The sequence below is a fragment of the Oncorhynchus nerka genome, linkage group LG14 (assembly GCF_034236695.1).
Source record: "Oncorhynchus nerka isolate Pitt River linkage group LG14, Oner_Uvic_2.0, whole genome shotgun sequence".
NCBI classification, from domain to species: domain Eukaryota; kingdom Metazoa; phylum Chordata; class Actinopteri; order Salmoniformes; family Salmonidae; genus Oncorhynchus; species Oncorhynchus nerka.
In genome coordinates this window covers 30420111-30437223 of record NC_088409.1, presented here as the reverse complement: position 1 = coordinate 30437223, position 17113 = coordinate 30420111, and the positions used below count along the sequence as shown (strand labels likewise).

General features: G+C 44.2%; 1 protein-coding gene across 3 annotated transcripts in view; it reads right to left on the bottom strand.

Annotated features, from left to right (window-relative positions):
- Positions 1–473: 473 nt before the first annotated feature.
- kmt2bb (lysine (K)-specific methyltransferase 2Bb) overlaps positions 474–17113 on the bottom strand; it is a 59031-nt gene continuing 42391 nt past the window's right edge. For 2 of the 3 annotated variants that reach the window (XM_029679207.2, XM_029679208.2), the window contains exons 27-34: positions 13769–17066; positions 13078–13190; positions 12815–12946; positions 8257–8509; positions 4659–4766; positions 4061–4144; positions 3513–3642; positions 474–3325 (exon numbers count right to left, since the gene is read on the bottom strand). In XM_029679207.2, coding sequence (XP_029535067.2) covers positions 3050–3325; positions 3513–3642; positions 4061–4144; positions 4659–4766; positions 8257–8509; positions 12815–12946; positions 13078–13190; positions 13769–17066 — 4394 coding nt within the window. In that variant the 3' untranslated portion in view covers positions 474–3049. The remainder of the gene's footprint in view (positions 3326–3512; positions 3643–4060; positions 4145–4658; positions 4767–8256; positions 8510–12814; positions 12947–13077; positions 13191–13768; positions 17067–17113) is intronic. The other variant, XM_029679209.2, reaches the window with a different exon arrangement.

Here is a 17113-nt window from a genome sequence, read left to right as displayed (position 1 = left end):
TAAGATTGACATTCAGTGTCCCTGTGTAAATATTTGTTTTGGATTTGCTCAATGGCAGTATTAAATCAGACAATTTTTGTACCCTCTCCCCTTGAATTTTCTTTGCATCTCAGCCATGTTTTTGATGCGACAGAATTGGCTGTAGGGCAAACTGTATTTAATGGGAAGCGTGTGACAGCTATCAGCCCTCAAACTGTTACATCAATAGGTTTCCTATAGTGATCAGTGTATAGAACATCATCCTCACACGAAATCAGATCAAGGAAACTGATTTGACGTGTGTCAGATGGCATCGTACATCTCAGATGCTCAGAACAGGTGTTAAGTTCCCAACCTGGCCCTCATACAATCATTATCATCGATTGTCAAATGTACTATCACCAACCAATGATATTGCTGTACTTATACATTGCATGTTATATAAATGTCATATCAACATTTGTTTATTTACATTTTCAATTGACCAAGTCTGATTTGTTCAAACATCTTAACATCTTTATTAAGCAAATAACATTATAAATAAAAAAAGTGCATAGAAAAATTAAACGGGTTTAGAAATATGTATACAATTATTTACAAACTCAGGGTTTATTTGTACAAGGTAACAAAGACAAGTTCACACATTTTCTTATGTCTTTTACACTTTGTTATACTTTAAAATAACCCTACCATATAGAACATACAGCTTTCTGAACCAGTTCTGGGAGAGATCGTCATGGTAACTTCAGGTTTACAACTAGTGCTTTGTATGCTTCATCGAACACACAGGCCAGCTCTGCAGGACATTAAAACCAAGTTACTCTTATTATCATCATCATCCTCTTTTTTGCATTAGTATTCTTTAACATCTGTCAGAACTACTGAGGTAGAATCCTGGCAAAAGGTTGGGGAGTGGAGTGGGCATAGAGAAACCTTCTCCTCTGAGAATTGTTCCCACATCAGGTTTTAAGCAGAAAAGGAAGCTAGGTAAAGGATAGCCGTATCCCTGAAAACCAGATGCATCCTGTTAATGGCAAACTCTGCTAAGGGTGTTAGATGATTGACACATGGGAATACAGGCTCCATCTCACTGATTGGTCGCGCAGGCAGGCGGGCTTAAGCTCTTCCTTACTGTGTATTAAATTCCAAAAGGACAGTGCTCATTTCCTTTAGATTATTATCTCTAGCTTTGAAAGGTTCTCTGTGGCACGCAGATGGGAAGAATAGCATGGACTCGAATGCTTGCTATTCTTCTGTTATAAGGCCTGCCGATACTAAGGCCTGCTGTACTTTCTCCATGAAAATTATACCAGAACAAAGAAATAAAATCAAAAACAATTAAAAAAGACCTGCTTTAGAACAACGTCTTGTGTAAAGACTGAAATGTTATACACAACTTTCCTCAAACATCAAGGTTCAAATAAAAGAAAGAGGAAACAAAGTAAACAAAAAGAGGAAACGAGGGGAGGAAGATTTCCCACAAGACCACCACCATTTACACTAAGCAAAGCTAGTTTCACCAGTCCAAAATCTGAACAGAAACATGAATAAATACAACTATTCTAGAGCTCAAGCAATCTCCCACTGTAAAGATGTGAACAACAGTGTGTACATTTGATTTCCTAATATGTCTGACTGAACTGACAGCGTTGTCTAAAGTTGTACGACAGCAAACGTTAAGGTGCTGAGTGCATTCTCTCCCTATCTTGGTTTTACACCAAGACATGATTCTCTCTTAAAGCCATCCTACGGAGCAACATACAGTACAGTACTGGTCTAATGCTATGCTTGAGATCTCCAGTGCACAGGGGTGCTGTCAGTCCACACAGTCGGGAATATATAGAGTTTATAACACATCTCTTTGTGGTGTAACATGAACAGTGTTCCACCCTTTGTGGATTGCGGAGAATGTAAGAGAGAGAAGTCAGTTCTTGGTTAACTCCACTGAATGTTGAGAAATATGGAGTCTGGATTTTGTTAGTTCACTAAAGACGCGCAACTGTAACGCAGCAAAGTCGTAGGCCTAATATTATTGCAAAAGGTAATCAGCATCTGCCATGATAGTAATAAAATATATTTTAAAATAAAAAAAGATGCACTGAGGTTTCCAGCTAAACTCTTCACTCTTGGATTGGGTAGTGTTTGCAACATACAAAAATGGCGAAGGGAAAGTTCTTAAAGATATGATTTAGCTGCAGCAAACTCTTTAAGGGTGACACTGTTATCGAACCGTTTAACTGAACATAATGGAGGTCCCTTCCCCGGTCTGTGTGACAGGCGAGTGGAGAATGGATAGAAAAATAGGTATTATTTGCAGGGTCTCTGACCTAGGAGCCTCCAAGCCTATTGCCCATCATATCTAGCACCATGGTTCTATGAACAGTCAACGGAAAGCAAATATGTACAACCTGACGCATGATGAGCACTGTGAAATATGATTTCAAATAAATAAAACTATGATTACAGGATCAAGTAAAGATGGAGATATGGCTAAGGGATCAACTAGATAGCATGGAGCCAACATGATTATGGGTGTCAAAATTAAAAATCTACCCCCGCCACCCGACAACAAAAGAAAGAATATCTCCAAGTCTAGCTTTTCTGGTCCACCCTTATTTCAACAGAAAGGACTTGACGTTATGGCGTCAAGGAAAATACCTTCATGCAACATAGAACCAGCATAACCACAGCAGATGTCTGCAGGGTTTCTGTTCTCAAGAAAAAACCCACACTATAACGGTAGCTACTTCCACCCTTTCCTGTGTGAACTTGTCCAAACCTTGGCAAGTGCATATTGGTTAGAAGTCAATGTGAGCTTATGGATGCATGTCTCTATGTGGCGCTCCTCTTCCCTCTTGCTCCCCATCTCCTGGCCCTGGTTCCTCTCCCAGTCTCTTCGTAGTGGCTCATCCTTTCTTGTATTTTCTCTTCACCCACATCCCAACCCAGTAAAACCTTAATTTAAGGATTTTAACCTCTGTCTTCCCCTGTTGCCTCTGCTCTCACCCCCTTCCCTTGTGCCTTGTTCCCCCTGCAGAATATGTGGCAGTACCACGTCCTCCTCCTGCCCCTAGTTGAGGAAGCGTCTGCATTTCCGGGCCCCGCAGTTGCAGTTGAGCTTGCTTGCTGGGTCTTCGATGGGGAACTTGTAGTCGTAGGTGAGCTCCTCGCCCCGGTAGATCTTGCGCAAGGCGAAGATGACGATGTGCTTCTGGCCCTCCACGTTGATGACGCGCGAGTAGCAGTTGGGCTCGCACGAGTGGTTGATGAAGCGCGCCGCATTGCCGTGCATGGTGGCGTCCACCACGTCAAAGTCATCGATACGGAACATGTAGCAGCCGATACCCTGTGGAGGAAGGAGGGAACAGAGACAGGGAACTTAGTTTTAGTTTAACGTATTATGTTGGTATCAATAACATTTATTCATTCAAGCCCACAATTAGTGGATTTTAAAAAAGTCCACCAACTAAGGTCTCGTTGGGACAAACCATAGTTATGTCGTCTCAACCACACTCTGGACTGATTGATCTCACCTTGCCATCGTAGTACTTCTCCCGTTTGTCTGTGAGCACTGAGCGAATGACGATGCCGGCATACTCGATGACCATCTCCTGAGCATCGATGTTCCTCTTGCAGAACAGACCTCGGCCGTGGATAGCAGACCTACACCAGACAGAGATGTCAAAAGAGGCCCAAGTATGAACAACAGTTTCCATAGCTAATCTCCTTGGCAATTAAAAGGATGCGATGATCACATGATTTATTTATTATCTGATCCTGAGTCAATGGGAATTAATGTTATTCATTTTGTAGCAGAATAACATAATAGCAGAAAAGGGAGAGGCAGGAAATATAAACCATGCCTCAGTTTCTAGTTTGCTGTGATAGCTGTAGAGAACCGCAGTGACGGCTTCCTGTCCAGACAGACTGCAAATGATCTATTGTGGGGTCAGTTGGCACCCCACTGAGAAACACATGAGCTCTTCAGCCCAGAATCATGATCATAGTCACAGGCTCTGTCCATAGTATTGGCTTTGACCTCAGTGCCTCAGGGGGGGATGAGGACTAGTTGTGTGCTGACCTGTACACGCCTACAGCCTCCTTAGATGTCCTCTCCAGATGTCTGAAGCGCATGGCCATGGGGAGCTCCAAGCTCGTGGCACGTCTAGGAGAAAAGGGATAAGCAAAGAAGATGACGATGTGCTTCTGACCTTTCACGTTGAACTCTGAGAAAAGAGTCACTAGAGACTCAGACACAAGAGGGTAGAACATATTTTTAACATTGCTTGTTAGGAGGTAGTTGCAGAAATGACGGAATGGTTTAGTCCAACCACAAAGATCACTTTAGGGGAGTTACAAATACTGAAATGGACAACATTTCAATAGTGAATTAGTTACAGCTATAAAAACTTTTATGTAAACCTGTAGTTGTACAGCTCCCTTGTCACTCATAAGTCTGAATGAGAACATTGATATGTTATGTATACAAACTTATACATGGATCATTTGTTGATGTGAAAGTTGTTTTTTAAAGGAACAACACTTGCGGCCATGTACAACAAGTTCTAAGAATGTTCCGCGAGACAAGAGCTTTCATGGACTAGCATCCTTTTTTAAGATGTTAGCATTTAGCTAGCTTCCTTTGCAATGGCCAGCATACAATAACTCTGTAATCCGACCTTGTGGATTTGAGTGGGACTTCATCCTCTTCCTCGTCGTAGGGGTTGATGTCAGGCAGCTGGCGGTGCTGGGAAGCCAGGAAGTTGAACATGTCGAAGGTGGTCTTCCTGTAAGAGAAGAACAAGGTGTCACGTTACATTTTACAGTATGCAGGCTTGACTTTCTTTATCATTGTTTTTCCCCCCAGCATTGGTGTAGAATTTGGGATGTGGACATCACCCACACACTCTTCATATGTTAATGAAAGGAGCAGCATAGATGTCATACAGGTCTTATTTCTAGCTTACGCAGACTGTGGAGGTGGAGATGACGCTCACATAGAAACACAACAGCCACAGCCCTTGTTCCTCTAAACCTGACAGATGTCTACATTCAAAACATACATTCCACCAATACTCTACACAGAGAGACTAGCTTCCACTTTGAAGTTGAAAACCACCTACAGAGGGGAAAACCCAGATTCTCCAGACATTTGCTAGACAGTGGTATGGGTTGACCAACTGCAAGGTGGGGACAAAATAATACCGGTTCCCACCATTACACTTGTGGTGATGTACCAATTCTCTGAAATTTCCAAATTAACATATTTTTATTTATTAAAACTTCTTCCAACCAATAACGCATGATTAGTGTTGCACATTTTGGGGCAAATTCAGAGGTGGAAACTTCCGTGGAAATTAACGGGAATATACAGGAAAATATGCAAATTAATATTAACATAATTTAAAAGTAGATGTTTTTTGCATTAGATATATTTACCATATCATATGGAGACAGAAACAAACATTTTACCTTATCATAAGTAGACATAATTGCAAATGATTACCGGTAAATCCTTCCAATAGAAAAAAAAAAACTTGGTTACGAATTTAACTTTAATTAAATGAGTTGACTCTTCACATGGCATGATTTCACTGAACAAAACGAAAGGGAATATTGAATGATCAATCGCATCTCCCAAAAACATTTTCAACATACATCTGTAAAATGACAGTCTAGAAACTAAAGCTTTAGTTGTCTTCCTCTCAGGCTTCCATGTCTTCTCCCTGGACCTCCTCAATGTCCACCTCTTGAACATCAGATTCTGAGGCCTCATCTTCACTATCACTTTCCAACCTTGTTAAGGATTGTTCGTTGTCAGGCTCAAAAAGCCTCAAATTTGCCCGGCTGGCCACCAATTTTTCAACCCTTATATTGGTCAGCCTGTTGCCTGCTTTGGTGTGTGTGCTACCAAACAAGGACCAGTTGCGCTTTGAGGCAGCTGATGTTGGTGGGATTTGGAGGATGATGGAGACAACAGGGGAAAGAGCCTCAGATCCACAAAGCCCCTTCCACCAGGTGGCTGATGAGATATGTTGCCACGACTGCCATATTGCATCTCCATCCCAAAGCCCTTGCTTGGAAGTGTACTTCGCCAGACTGCCAAGAACCTTGCCCTCATCCAGGCCAAGGTGGCGAGGACACGGTAGTGATGACACCATAGGCCTTGTTGATATCTGCACCAGACAGGATGCTCTTGCCAGCATACTTGGGGTCCAACATGTACGCTGTGGCGTGTATGGGCTTCAGGATTTCAGAACTGCAGTTTCCTCTGCTCGGAGCAACAGTGAAGTGGGCAGGGCAGTACGGATTTCTTCTCTTTCATCTGCAAGCAGAGTCTGAACATCAGACAGGATGACATTGTCTCCCTCAATCCGTGCAATGGCTACTGCTATAGGTTTCAGGAGTTTCAGGCTGCTCACCACTCTCCCAAAATACATCCTCCAGGAGGATCCTCTTGATGGGGCTGTCCATATCGGCAGACTGTGATATGGCCATTTCTAGGAGAGACTCCTTCCCCTCCAGGAGACTGTCAAACATGATGACAACACCACACCAACGGGTGCTGCTGGGCAGCTTCAATGTGGGGCTCTTATTCTTCTCACTTTTCTTGGTGACATAGATTGCTGCTATAACTTGATGACCCTTCACATACCTAACCATTTCCTTGGCTCTCTTGTAGAGTGTATCCATTGTTTTCAGTGCCATGATGTCCTTGAGGAGCAGATTCAAAGCATGAGCAGCACAGCCAATAGGTGTAATGTGAGGGTAGGACTCCTCCACTTTAGACCAAGCAGCCTTCAAGTTTGCAGCATTGTCAGTCACCAGTGCAAATACCTTCTGTGGTCCAAGGTCATTGATGACTGCCTTCAGCTCATCTGTCCCTTGTGTCTGTGCTCTTATAGAATACTGGTTGAGGGGTGGAGATCATGTAGTTAATTATTCCTTGCCCACGAACATTCAACCACCCATCAGAGGTGATTGCAATACAGCCTGCTTTCTCTATGATTTGCTTGACCTCATCCAGCAAATGAGTAGATAAAGCATGTATGGTTGGAGGGGTGAATGCTAGGCGAAGAACATTCAGAAATCTCTTCCAATACACATTGCCTGTGGGCATCCGAGGTGAACCAGTTGCATGCACAGCTCAGGCAAGACATTCATCAGCATTTCTCTGACTACGTTCCTCCATTGAGTCAAAGAAACTTCTGATTCCAGGAGGACCATGAGCTGTTGCTATCGATAAGGTGTCTCATCATTTTCACCTCAAATAGAAGTAGAGGGACTTTTGTCAGAGGTTGCTTGTTGTGAGCGCTGAGGGAACTTTATGCACTTGGCCAGATGATTCTGCATCTTTGTTGCATTCTTCATATGATTTGGCACAGTATTTGCAAATGTGCACAACTTTTCCTTCTACATTAGCTGCAGTGAAATGTCTCCACACATCAGATAGTGCCTGTGGCATTTTCCTGTAAAGATTAGAAAAGAATTGTAAGAAAAACCAAAATACAATTCCATGTACAGATAAATAGTTAAACAGTTAGATTAAACAACTCCTTTGTAAGATAAATGTTTTAAAATGAAACATGTATGGAAACGGGTGAATTAATACTTCTCAGTTAGCAGGCTCAAGCAAGCTGAAACCCACATGGTAGCAAACACTAACTAGCAGAAATTGTTAACCAGTTAGAAATGATTTAAACACACTTTGCTGTAGACTACCATTTACTAAAAATCATGTTTGTCATATAAAATATATTCACCCCACCCAGTATTGTAATCTAAACTTACCAGAAAGCATGTAGTCCTTGGCTCAGACAGTGTAGTAGTGTGGGCTCAATAGCATCTCATTAGTGTGCAAGATCTTGAGAATCTTGATGGAAGAGTACACTGCACATGTGATGGAAGAATGCACTGTGCATGCAGAGGGTTGTAATTCCATTGAATTGGGGATAGTTTAACCAAAATATGCCACCAGACCTAGAATTGCCTTATGTGTATCCCACAAAAAAGGTTCATTGTTATAAGCTAACTTTTTTGATGAATTTAAGCAAAATTCCCAGGCTTAACTTCCCATGGAAAAATTCCCGAAAAGTTTGACACTTTGCAACCCTACTCATGATACCTAGGAAGTATTGGTGAAATGTTTACAAGATATGTAAGATTAATCTGTAAGACATCTCAGACTCAATTTACATGACAAAATAATGACTTCCCTTATATTTTCTATATTTAACTTCCAGGGCCCCTGTAGTGAACAGACACCGGGACACTGACCTGAGGTAGACCTCAGAGCGGGCACATCCAGAGGGGTTGACAGGCAGGTCCTCCTCTTGGCTGATCTGTTTAAAGAAGCGGAAGGCGTGGCTATGGCAGCGGCGGGCCCCCTGGAGTTGCTCCACCAGGAAGACCACTGTGTCGTGGAGCAGGCCCAGCATACGGGCACCTGTCATCCCAGAGAAGGACAGCTGCCGAAGCCTGGCCCCTGCCCGCGCCTCCTGGACACAGTCTATCACTGCCCTCCAGGCCTCTGAGGGAAAGGAGGGGGAAGAGGAAGAGAAGAGTAAAACGTGAGTAACACAGAATAACACACAAATGGAAAACATATGGAAAACAGCCAACATTTTGTGCTTGATGGTTTATTACACAAGTTCATTCTAGCTGATTACGAGAAAGAATGTGTCATAATCTTATGTTTAGTCATACAGTCGATGTCCGAAGTTTCCATACACCTTAGCCAAATACATTTCAACTCAGTTTTTCACAATTCCTGACATTTAATCCTAGTAAAGATCCCTGTCAGTTAGGATCACCACTTTATTTTAAGAATGTGAAATGTCAGAATAATAGTAGAAAACGATTTATTTCATCACATTCCCAGTGGGTCAGAAGCTTACATACATTCAATTAGTATTTGGTAGCATTGCCTTTAAATTGTTTATCTTGGGTCAAACGTTTTGGGTAGCCTTCCACAAGCTTCCAACAATAAGTTGGGTGAATTTTGACCCATTCCTCCTGACAGAGCTGGTGTAACTTAGTCCGGTTTGTAGGCCTCCTTGCTCACAAACACTTTTTCAGTTCTGCCCACAATTTTTCTATAGGATTGAGGTCAGGGCTTTGTGATGGCCACTCCAATACCTTGACTTTGTTGTCCTTAAGCCATTTTGCCACAACTTTGGAAGTATGCCTGGGGTCATTGTCCATTTGGAAGACCCATTTGCGACCAAGCTTTAACTTCCTGACTGATGTCGTGAGATGTTGCTTAAATATTACTTACATTTTCTTTCCTCATGATGCTATCTATTTTGTGAAGTGCACCAGTCCCTCCTGCAGCAAAGCACCCCCACACCATGATGCTGCCACCCCGTGCTTCACGGTTGGGATGGTGTTCTTCGGCTTGCAAGCCTCCCCCTTTTCCCTCTAAACATAACGATGGTCATTATGGCCAGTTCTATTTTTGTTTCATCAGACCAGAGGATATTTTTCCAAAAAGTACAATCTTTGTCCCTATGTGCAGTTGCAAACCGTAGTCTGTCTTTTTTATGGCGGTTTTGGAGCAGTGGCTTCTTCCTTGCTGAGTGGCCTTTCAGGTTATGTCGATATAGGACTCGTTTTTTACTGTGGATATAGTTACTTTTGTACCAGTTTCCTCCAGCATCTTCACAAGGTCCTTTGCTGTTGCTTTGGGACTGATTTGCACCAAAGTACGTTCATCTCTAGGAGACAGAACGCGTCTCCTTCCTGAGCGGTATGACGGCTGCGTGGTCCCATGGTGTTTATACTAGCATACTATTGTTTGTACAGATGAACGTGGTACCTTCAGGCGTTTGGAAATTGCTCCCAAGGCTGAACCAGACTTTTGGAGGTCGACAATGTTTTTTTTAAGGTCTTGGCTGATTGCTTTTGATTTTCCCATGATCTCAAGCAAAGAGGCACTGAGTGTGAAGGTAGGCCCATCCACAGGTACACCTCCAATTGACTCAAATTACGTCAATTAGCCAATTATCAGAAGCTTCTCAGGCCATGACATAATTTTCTGGAATTTTCCAAAGTCAACTTAGTGTATGTAAACTTCTGACCCACTGGAATTGTGATACAGTGAATTATAAGTGAAATAATCTGCAGTAAACAATTGTTGGGAAAGTAGACGTCCTAACTGACTTGCCAAAACTGTAGTTTGTTAACTTCTTTGGGGTAGGGGGCAGTATTTTCACGTCCGGATGAAAAGCGTGACCAGAGTAAACTGCCTGCTACTGCAGATCCTAGGATATGCATATTATGTGTAGATTTGGATAGAAAACACTCTGGAGTTTCTAAAACTGTTTGAATGATGTCTGTGAGTATAACAGAACTGATATGGCAGGCAAAAACCGGAAAAAAAATCCAACCAGGAAGTGGTTAATCTGAGGTTTGTAGGTTTAACTCTTTGCTTATCCAAGATACAGTGGAAATGGGGTCATGTTGAACTTCCAAAGGCTTTCACTAGATGTTTCGAACCTTGTTTGATGCTTCTAAAGTGAAGTGGGGCCGAATGAGAGGGGAATGAGTCAGAGGTCTGCCAGAGAGCCACGAGCTGATCACGAGCATTCACATGAGAGGTAGCTTGCATTGCATTGCTTTTCTACAGACAAAGGAATTCTCCGGTTGAAACATTATTGAAGATTTATGATAAAAACATCCTAAAGATTGATTCTATACATCATTTGACATGTTTCTACGAACTGTAACGGAACTTTTTGTCCGTACGGTCCGCTGGACTTGCACATGTGTCGTGAGTTTAGATTGTGTACTGAACGCGCGAAAAACGAGGAATTTTGACAAAAATGATGGACATTATCAAACAAAACAAACATTTGTTGTGGAACTGGGATTCCTGGGAGTGCATTCTGATGAAGATCATCAAAGGTAAGTTAATATTTATAATGTTGACTCCAACATGGCGAATATGTTTTTGGGTAGTTTTGTCGTCTGAGCACCGTACTCAGATTATTGCATGGTTTGCTTTTTCCGTAAAGTTTTTTAAAGACCTGACACAGCGGTTGCATTAATTAAGGAGAAGTGGATCTAAAATTCCATGTATAACACTTGTATTTTCATCAACATTTATGATGACTATTTCTGTAAATTGATGTGGCTCTCTGCAAAATCACCGGATGTTTTGGAACTACTGAACATAAGGCGCCAATGTAAACTCGGATTTTTGGATATAAATATGAACTTTAATGAACAAAACATACATGTATTGTGTAACATGAAGTCCTATGAGTGTCATCTGATGAAGATCATCAAAGGTTAGTGATTAATTTGATCTATATTTCTGTTTTTTGTGACTCTCTTTGGCTGGAAAAATGACTGTGTTTTTCTGTGACTTGGCTCTGACCTAACATAATCGTTCGGTTTGCTTTCGTCGTAAAGCCTTTTTGAAATCGGACACTGTGGCTGGATTTACAACAAGTGTGTCTTTAAAATGGTGTAAAATAAATGTATGTTTGAGGAATTTTAATTTAGGGATTTCTGTTGTTTTGAATTTGGCGCCATGCAGTTTCACTGGCTGTTGATGAGGTGAGACGCTACCGTCCCACATACCCTAGTGAGGTTAACCTCTTGCTTCTACTCGGGATGCTTGCGTCTCAACTAGAGCTCTGGAAATGCAAATGCGCTACGCTAAATGCTAATAGTATTAGTTAAAACTCAAAAGTTCATTAAAATACACATGCAGGGTATCGAATTAAAGCTACACTCGTTGTGAATCCAGGCAACAAGTCAGATTTTTAAAATGCTTTTCGGCGAAAGCATGAGAAGCTATTATCTGATAGCATGTAACACCCCAAAAGACCCACAGGGGACGTAAACAAAATAATTAGCATTTCGGCGTTACACAAACCGCACAATAAAATAGAAAACATTCATTACCTTTCACCATCTTCTTTGTTGGCACTCCTAGATGTCCCATAAACACTATTTGGGTCTTTATTTCGATTAAATCGGTCGATATAAAGCCTAGATATCGTTATATGTAGACTGTGTGATAAACGAAAAAAACATTGTTTCAAAACGTAACGTCATTTTTTAAAATTCAAAAAGTCGACGATAAACTTTCACAAAACACTTCGAAATACGTTTGTAATGCAACTTTAGGTATTAGTAAACGTTAATAAGCGATAAAATTCATCAGGAGGCGATGTAAAGATCATTAGCTGTCCGTCTGGAAAAATGTCCGGCTAGAAACTCAACGAAAATATCCGGTCCTAGACCTGAAGAAATACGGTGCCCTGCATGTGTTTGACCAAGAAAAAACCAGAAGGGAAATGACAAGACTCTAGACACCGTGTGGAAGCTGTAGGTACTGCAACCTCAGTCAATTAATTGTGGTTCACCTTTATCAATGGGTTCAAGTAGCGCATGGATATATTTTCCCATTTTCAGTGATCAGTTTTTCCTGTGCTTTTCGATGTAAATGCCGTTCTGGTAAAGCCACAGCAGTGATTTAACCAGTTTTATAAACGTCTGAGTGTTTTCTATCCACACAGACTAAGCAAATGCATATACTATATTCCTGGCATGAGTAGCAGGGCGCTGAAATGTTGCGCGATTTTTAACAGAATGTTCATAAAAGTAGAGGGTCGACTTAAGAGGTTAACAAGAAATTTGTGGAGTGATTGAAAAACGAGTTTTAATGACGCCAACCTATGTGTTTGTAAACTTCCGACTTCAACTGTATGTAGAAATAGTGGGTATTTGTGCAGAAATCATTGCCTTGAGTATTGGGTAAATGAACACTACAGGTAAGACACATGAAGTCTATTCATTTGCCCTTTCCTCCCTGAAACCTCACCCTCTACGCTGTCTGCCTCCACACTGAAGCCGTCATCGCTTTTGATCTCAAAACGGAGGTGGGGCTGATCTCGGCTGGGGGGACACTCATCGTCTGAGGGCAGCAGCTCATCATCTGAGCACGATACAGCACCTGACAGGATGGAAATACCACAGGGTATTTTCAAATCAGGCACACTTGTTTACATTGTACAGGTATAAGAAGTATCATCAGTCATCATCATACAGACATACTGTTCATAAGGCACTATTACACATAAGTACCGGAGTATTTGTTCCAGTCAGTCAGGGCACTGCGGCCCACTGCATCCCAGTTCTGTTGTTTACCTGTGTCCATCCCTAATCGAGGTATCGACAGGCGGTCCCAAAGCCCTGGCCTGTGAGGAATACAACAAGAGAAAACACTGAAATCGACTGGATACAGGCTGTATATCACTCACTGTATGAGATACACACTTCGGTTAGGGCAAAAATGCAGTGATGATAACCGTCACCACTCATTTACCAATCTCAGTTATGACTTCAAAACGGTTTCTATAGTTACTGACCTCTACAAAGCATATTGACAGTCCTATTTCAGGAGTAAAATGCCTTGTTCCATTTGTCATATCATACTATAGGTTACTAGTAGGGAGAGGAAGAGTTTAGCATAAAGGTTAAAAATAGCCAGATATGATCTTATCGACACTAAAGAGAAGAGGCCCACACTGGAAACATGAGTGACGTGCTAATAGTGAAAAAAAATCTATTTCAATATGATTCTGACCTTTAGCATAGTTGCAGATGTAGCAAGTTAACCACTTAATAAAAAAGGAACACTTACAGGAGACTCACTGGCTATCAAACATAAAGGCATGACTATTCTTGTATTATTCATTGAAAATAATATTTGTACATTTAGTCTCATTACTCATTTCATAAGATCACTGCCCTGATAAGTTCCAAAAAGACGAACCTTGTGCTTTCAGAGTCACTCAAGTGCTCCTCCTTTAGCTTGTCCAGGTCCAACACACCTTTCACCGTTGGGGTTTTAATGCGAACACCCCCAGCCCTGCTGGAGACAGCAGCAAAGCTGTCTTTGGGTGTCGGCAGGTCCTCCTTAGCACTAGGGGGCTCTGGCTCTTGGAAGTCTGTCTTGGACTTCTTTGTGGCACCAATGCGATCAGAAAGGGAGGACACCCTCTTCATACGGACATGGGCGCGAGGAGGGCGGGGTGTTGAAACAGACAGTGTGGTGGCTGCGGGCTCGGGTTCAATGAGTAGTCCTGGGGGCAGGACCACAGATTTCAGGGAAGGGTTGTTACGGAATGTGGAGGGACTCAGTATGCGCGGACCGGTCCGGTTGGGGGTGTAGTTACTGGCCATGGCTTGGTTGATGATGGCTTGGGCGCTCTCAGTCTTGGTCATGAAGGAACTCCCGTCCTGACCAGCAAACTCAAACAGGTCTGCAGCTTTGTCAGACTTTTTTCTCCCAGAAGTTGTGGAAGGTTCTTTCTTCTTTCTGGGTTTCTTCATCCCTGGTATAGCTCCATCTGCAGATACGCTTGCGTTCTTCCTGGGTTTCTTGACTGCTGCCACTGTCCCATTGCTGTTGTGAGTGAGCAGTTGAGTGATAGTACCTGGGTTGTGAACCACAGGCGTGGCCATCCTAGGGACATGGGTTGGCATGGCTGTCCCTGGAGCCGGGGTGGACATTGTACCAGCTGGAGCTGGGGTGGACATTGTACCAGCTGCTGCCAAGGTGGCAGACAGCGCATTGCTCTGAAGGAGGCTGGCTATCTGAGTGACACAATTATAGGAGGGAGAACTCTGACTGGGCAGCTGGAAGGTGTTGCTCTCTGGGTTCTTCACAAAGATCTGGCCCAGGCGGTTGACCAGCAGAACGTGAGGTGTAGGGTCCACGTTGGGACCACCCACTTCCTTCACAGTAAGGATAGCGTGGCCAGGTAGTCCCTGAGGTAACAGCGGCTGTTGGGGCTCCAGTGGCGGCCTGGGGGTGGAGAAGTTGATGGAGATGGTGTGTCCCATGGCAGCTTCCTTCTGCAGAGACGTGGAGCTGTATCCGTTAATCATCACAGGGGCAGAGGAGGGCTGAAGTGAAGAGAGCATGGGGTGACACTGGGTGGATAGAGCATTGGAGAGAGAGCATACGGAGGGAGAGGAGGATACAATGGTAATTGCTGTGGAGACCATGGCCTGGGATTGTGTGGAGAATATAGGCAGAGAGACTGATCCATAAGTTGGGAGACTGACGCTTGATGTTGCAGACAAAATGGGATCAATTTGAGAGGACAAATGTGGAAGGGCACTGCCTGGAATAGGTGCTGATAATTTGGTACAAAAGGTCTCCATGGGCGGCAAGACTGTTGACCCTTGGGAGGATGTCAGGGGTTGTAGTGAGATGCTAGTGAGAGGTGGCCTTGAAGGGTTAAAGCTAGGCAAAGAGGACTGCACAGAGGGACTCATTTGTAAAGGGTTCATCTGTGCTACGCTGGGGTTAGGGAAGTCCGAGGAGATAAGAGAAGAGGGTTGAAGAAGCTCCAACAGGGTGCCCTGACTACTGCTCAACGAGAGATCTCCGGAACTCTCGGTCAAGTGGTTCATGTAAATGGAAGATCCATCTGTGGGCAATACAAAGTGGCCGCTGTTAGAATCCAAGAAGAGGTCTTTTGGAGCTTGAGGCTGATGGGTTTCCATGGGAGCATCAACCTGGACAGGGACCAGTTCAGTGAAACAGGTGCTAGGGGAGGGAGGATCACACCTTTCAAGAACAAGTGGAGCCTCAGGGGCAAAGTCTAGACCGGAACCTTGGAATAAATCATCCGGGTAGACCGTATCAGGCACCTTAGTATGGACAAAGTCCGGCAGAGTTCCTAGAAGGGGTGCAAGCGGCACTGGTTCCTGGGCTTCTAAGGTGGGGATTGAGTTTTGTTGTTCAAGAGGAGTTGGGAAGGTGTATAACTGCAGGGGAGTAGTATTCACATCAGCAGGGCTGTTTGTTGTGGATGGGTCCACTGCAGCTGGTCTTGGAGCTTCTGGTGAGATCTCAATTGGCGCAAAGGTCACACTGTCCAAGTCAGTCCCAGCCAGTTGTGCGGCATTAAAGGCTTTGGATGGATCCTGGGGTATATACGCTGGGGGAGGTTTTGTAGAGGGGAGGACAACTCTGGTTGCTAAGCGGCGGTTGCTAAGGGGCGACTGATCTGAAACAGGGCTTCCAGAGTCTGCACTTAGACCATTTGTCGTCATTTCTACTTCAGGCGGAACATGCATTTGAGCTGGGTTCTGAACTTGACTGGCGCTCTTCAGTTTCTGAGCCCCGTCCGTTGTTGTCACGCTGGCATCACTCTCCGTCCCATCGTTCACGCCATCCAGTTGAGGGATAGATCTTGAAGAGGGAGAGGCAGGAGCCTGGGTTGGGTCCCTGGAGCCTGTGCGACTGACCACAGTCCGCGAGAAGTCAAAATAGTGCTCCATGTCCTCATCGGAGGAAGTGTTCCCCCAGTCTTGCCTGGCAGACGCAGCTGAGCGGGTTAGGGCTGTACGTGTCTTCCTCTTGCGAACCTCTGGCTCCCAGAACTCCTCTTGGTTGTCGTCGCCCTCCACGTCTATCTGGGCACCACAGTTCATGGCCACTCCCTCATTCACTAGCATCTCCTCAATCTCAAGCTCAGTCTTCAACTCGGAGCCCATGGCCACGTCAGAGTCCTCGCGGAATTGTGTGAAAGAGCCCCTAAGTGGTGAGGTGCTGTTAGGTGCAGGGTTATCCTCCGGTTCTGGGGAGGCCAGGAAGTTGTGTGGTACCTCCACTGAGTCTGACTGGTTCAGGTCGAAAGACAGCCTGGGTCTAGGAGAGTGCTGGATGGTGGGGGAGAGGGACAAGCCAGGGGAAGGGAAGCTGCCCACACTGTCTTCCCATGGTGGCTGGGGAAAGAGTCCTGAGGTAGAGTGAGTCATGTTCCCGGGGCATCGGGCAGAGGAAGCACTTCGACCTCCGACAGGGCGGGTAGAGGGAGAGGTCAGCAGGATATCAGTAGCCCCTAGGGGAAACAGCGGAAAGGTGGGCACGGAGGCCTTGGGATGCATGGAGCCCCCAGTACGGAGAGTAATTATTCCAGAACCAGTTGGAGAGCCTAGGGGTGGGGAGGACATGTCCCTGCGGGTTTGGGAGTGGGGGCTGTGGCGACGGGGCCTGCGTGTCTCCTCCAGGTCACTGATGGTCAGGATGTGGTGGGGTTTGGACTTGGTAGCTCCTGCAGAGGAAAAACAGATAGAAGACAACTGAACGGACACACAAACA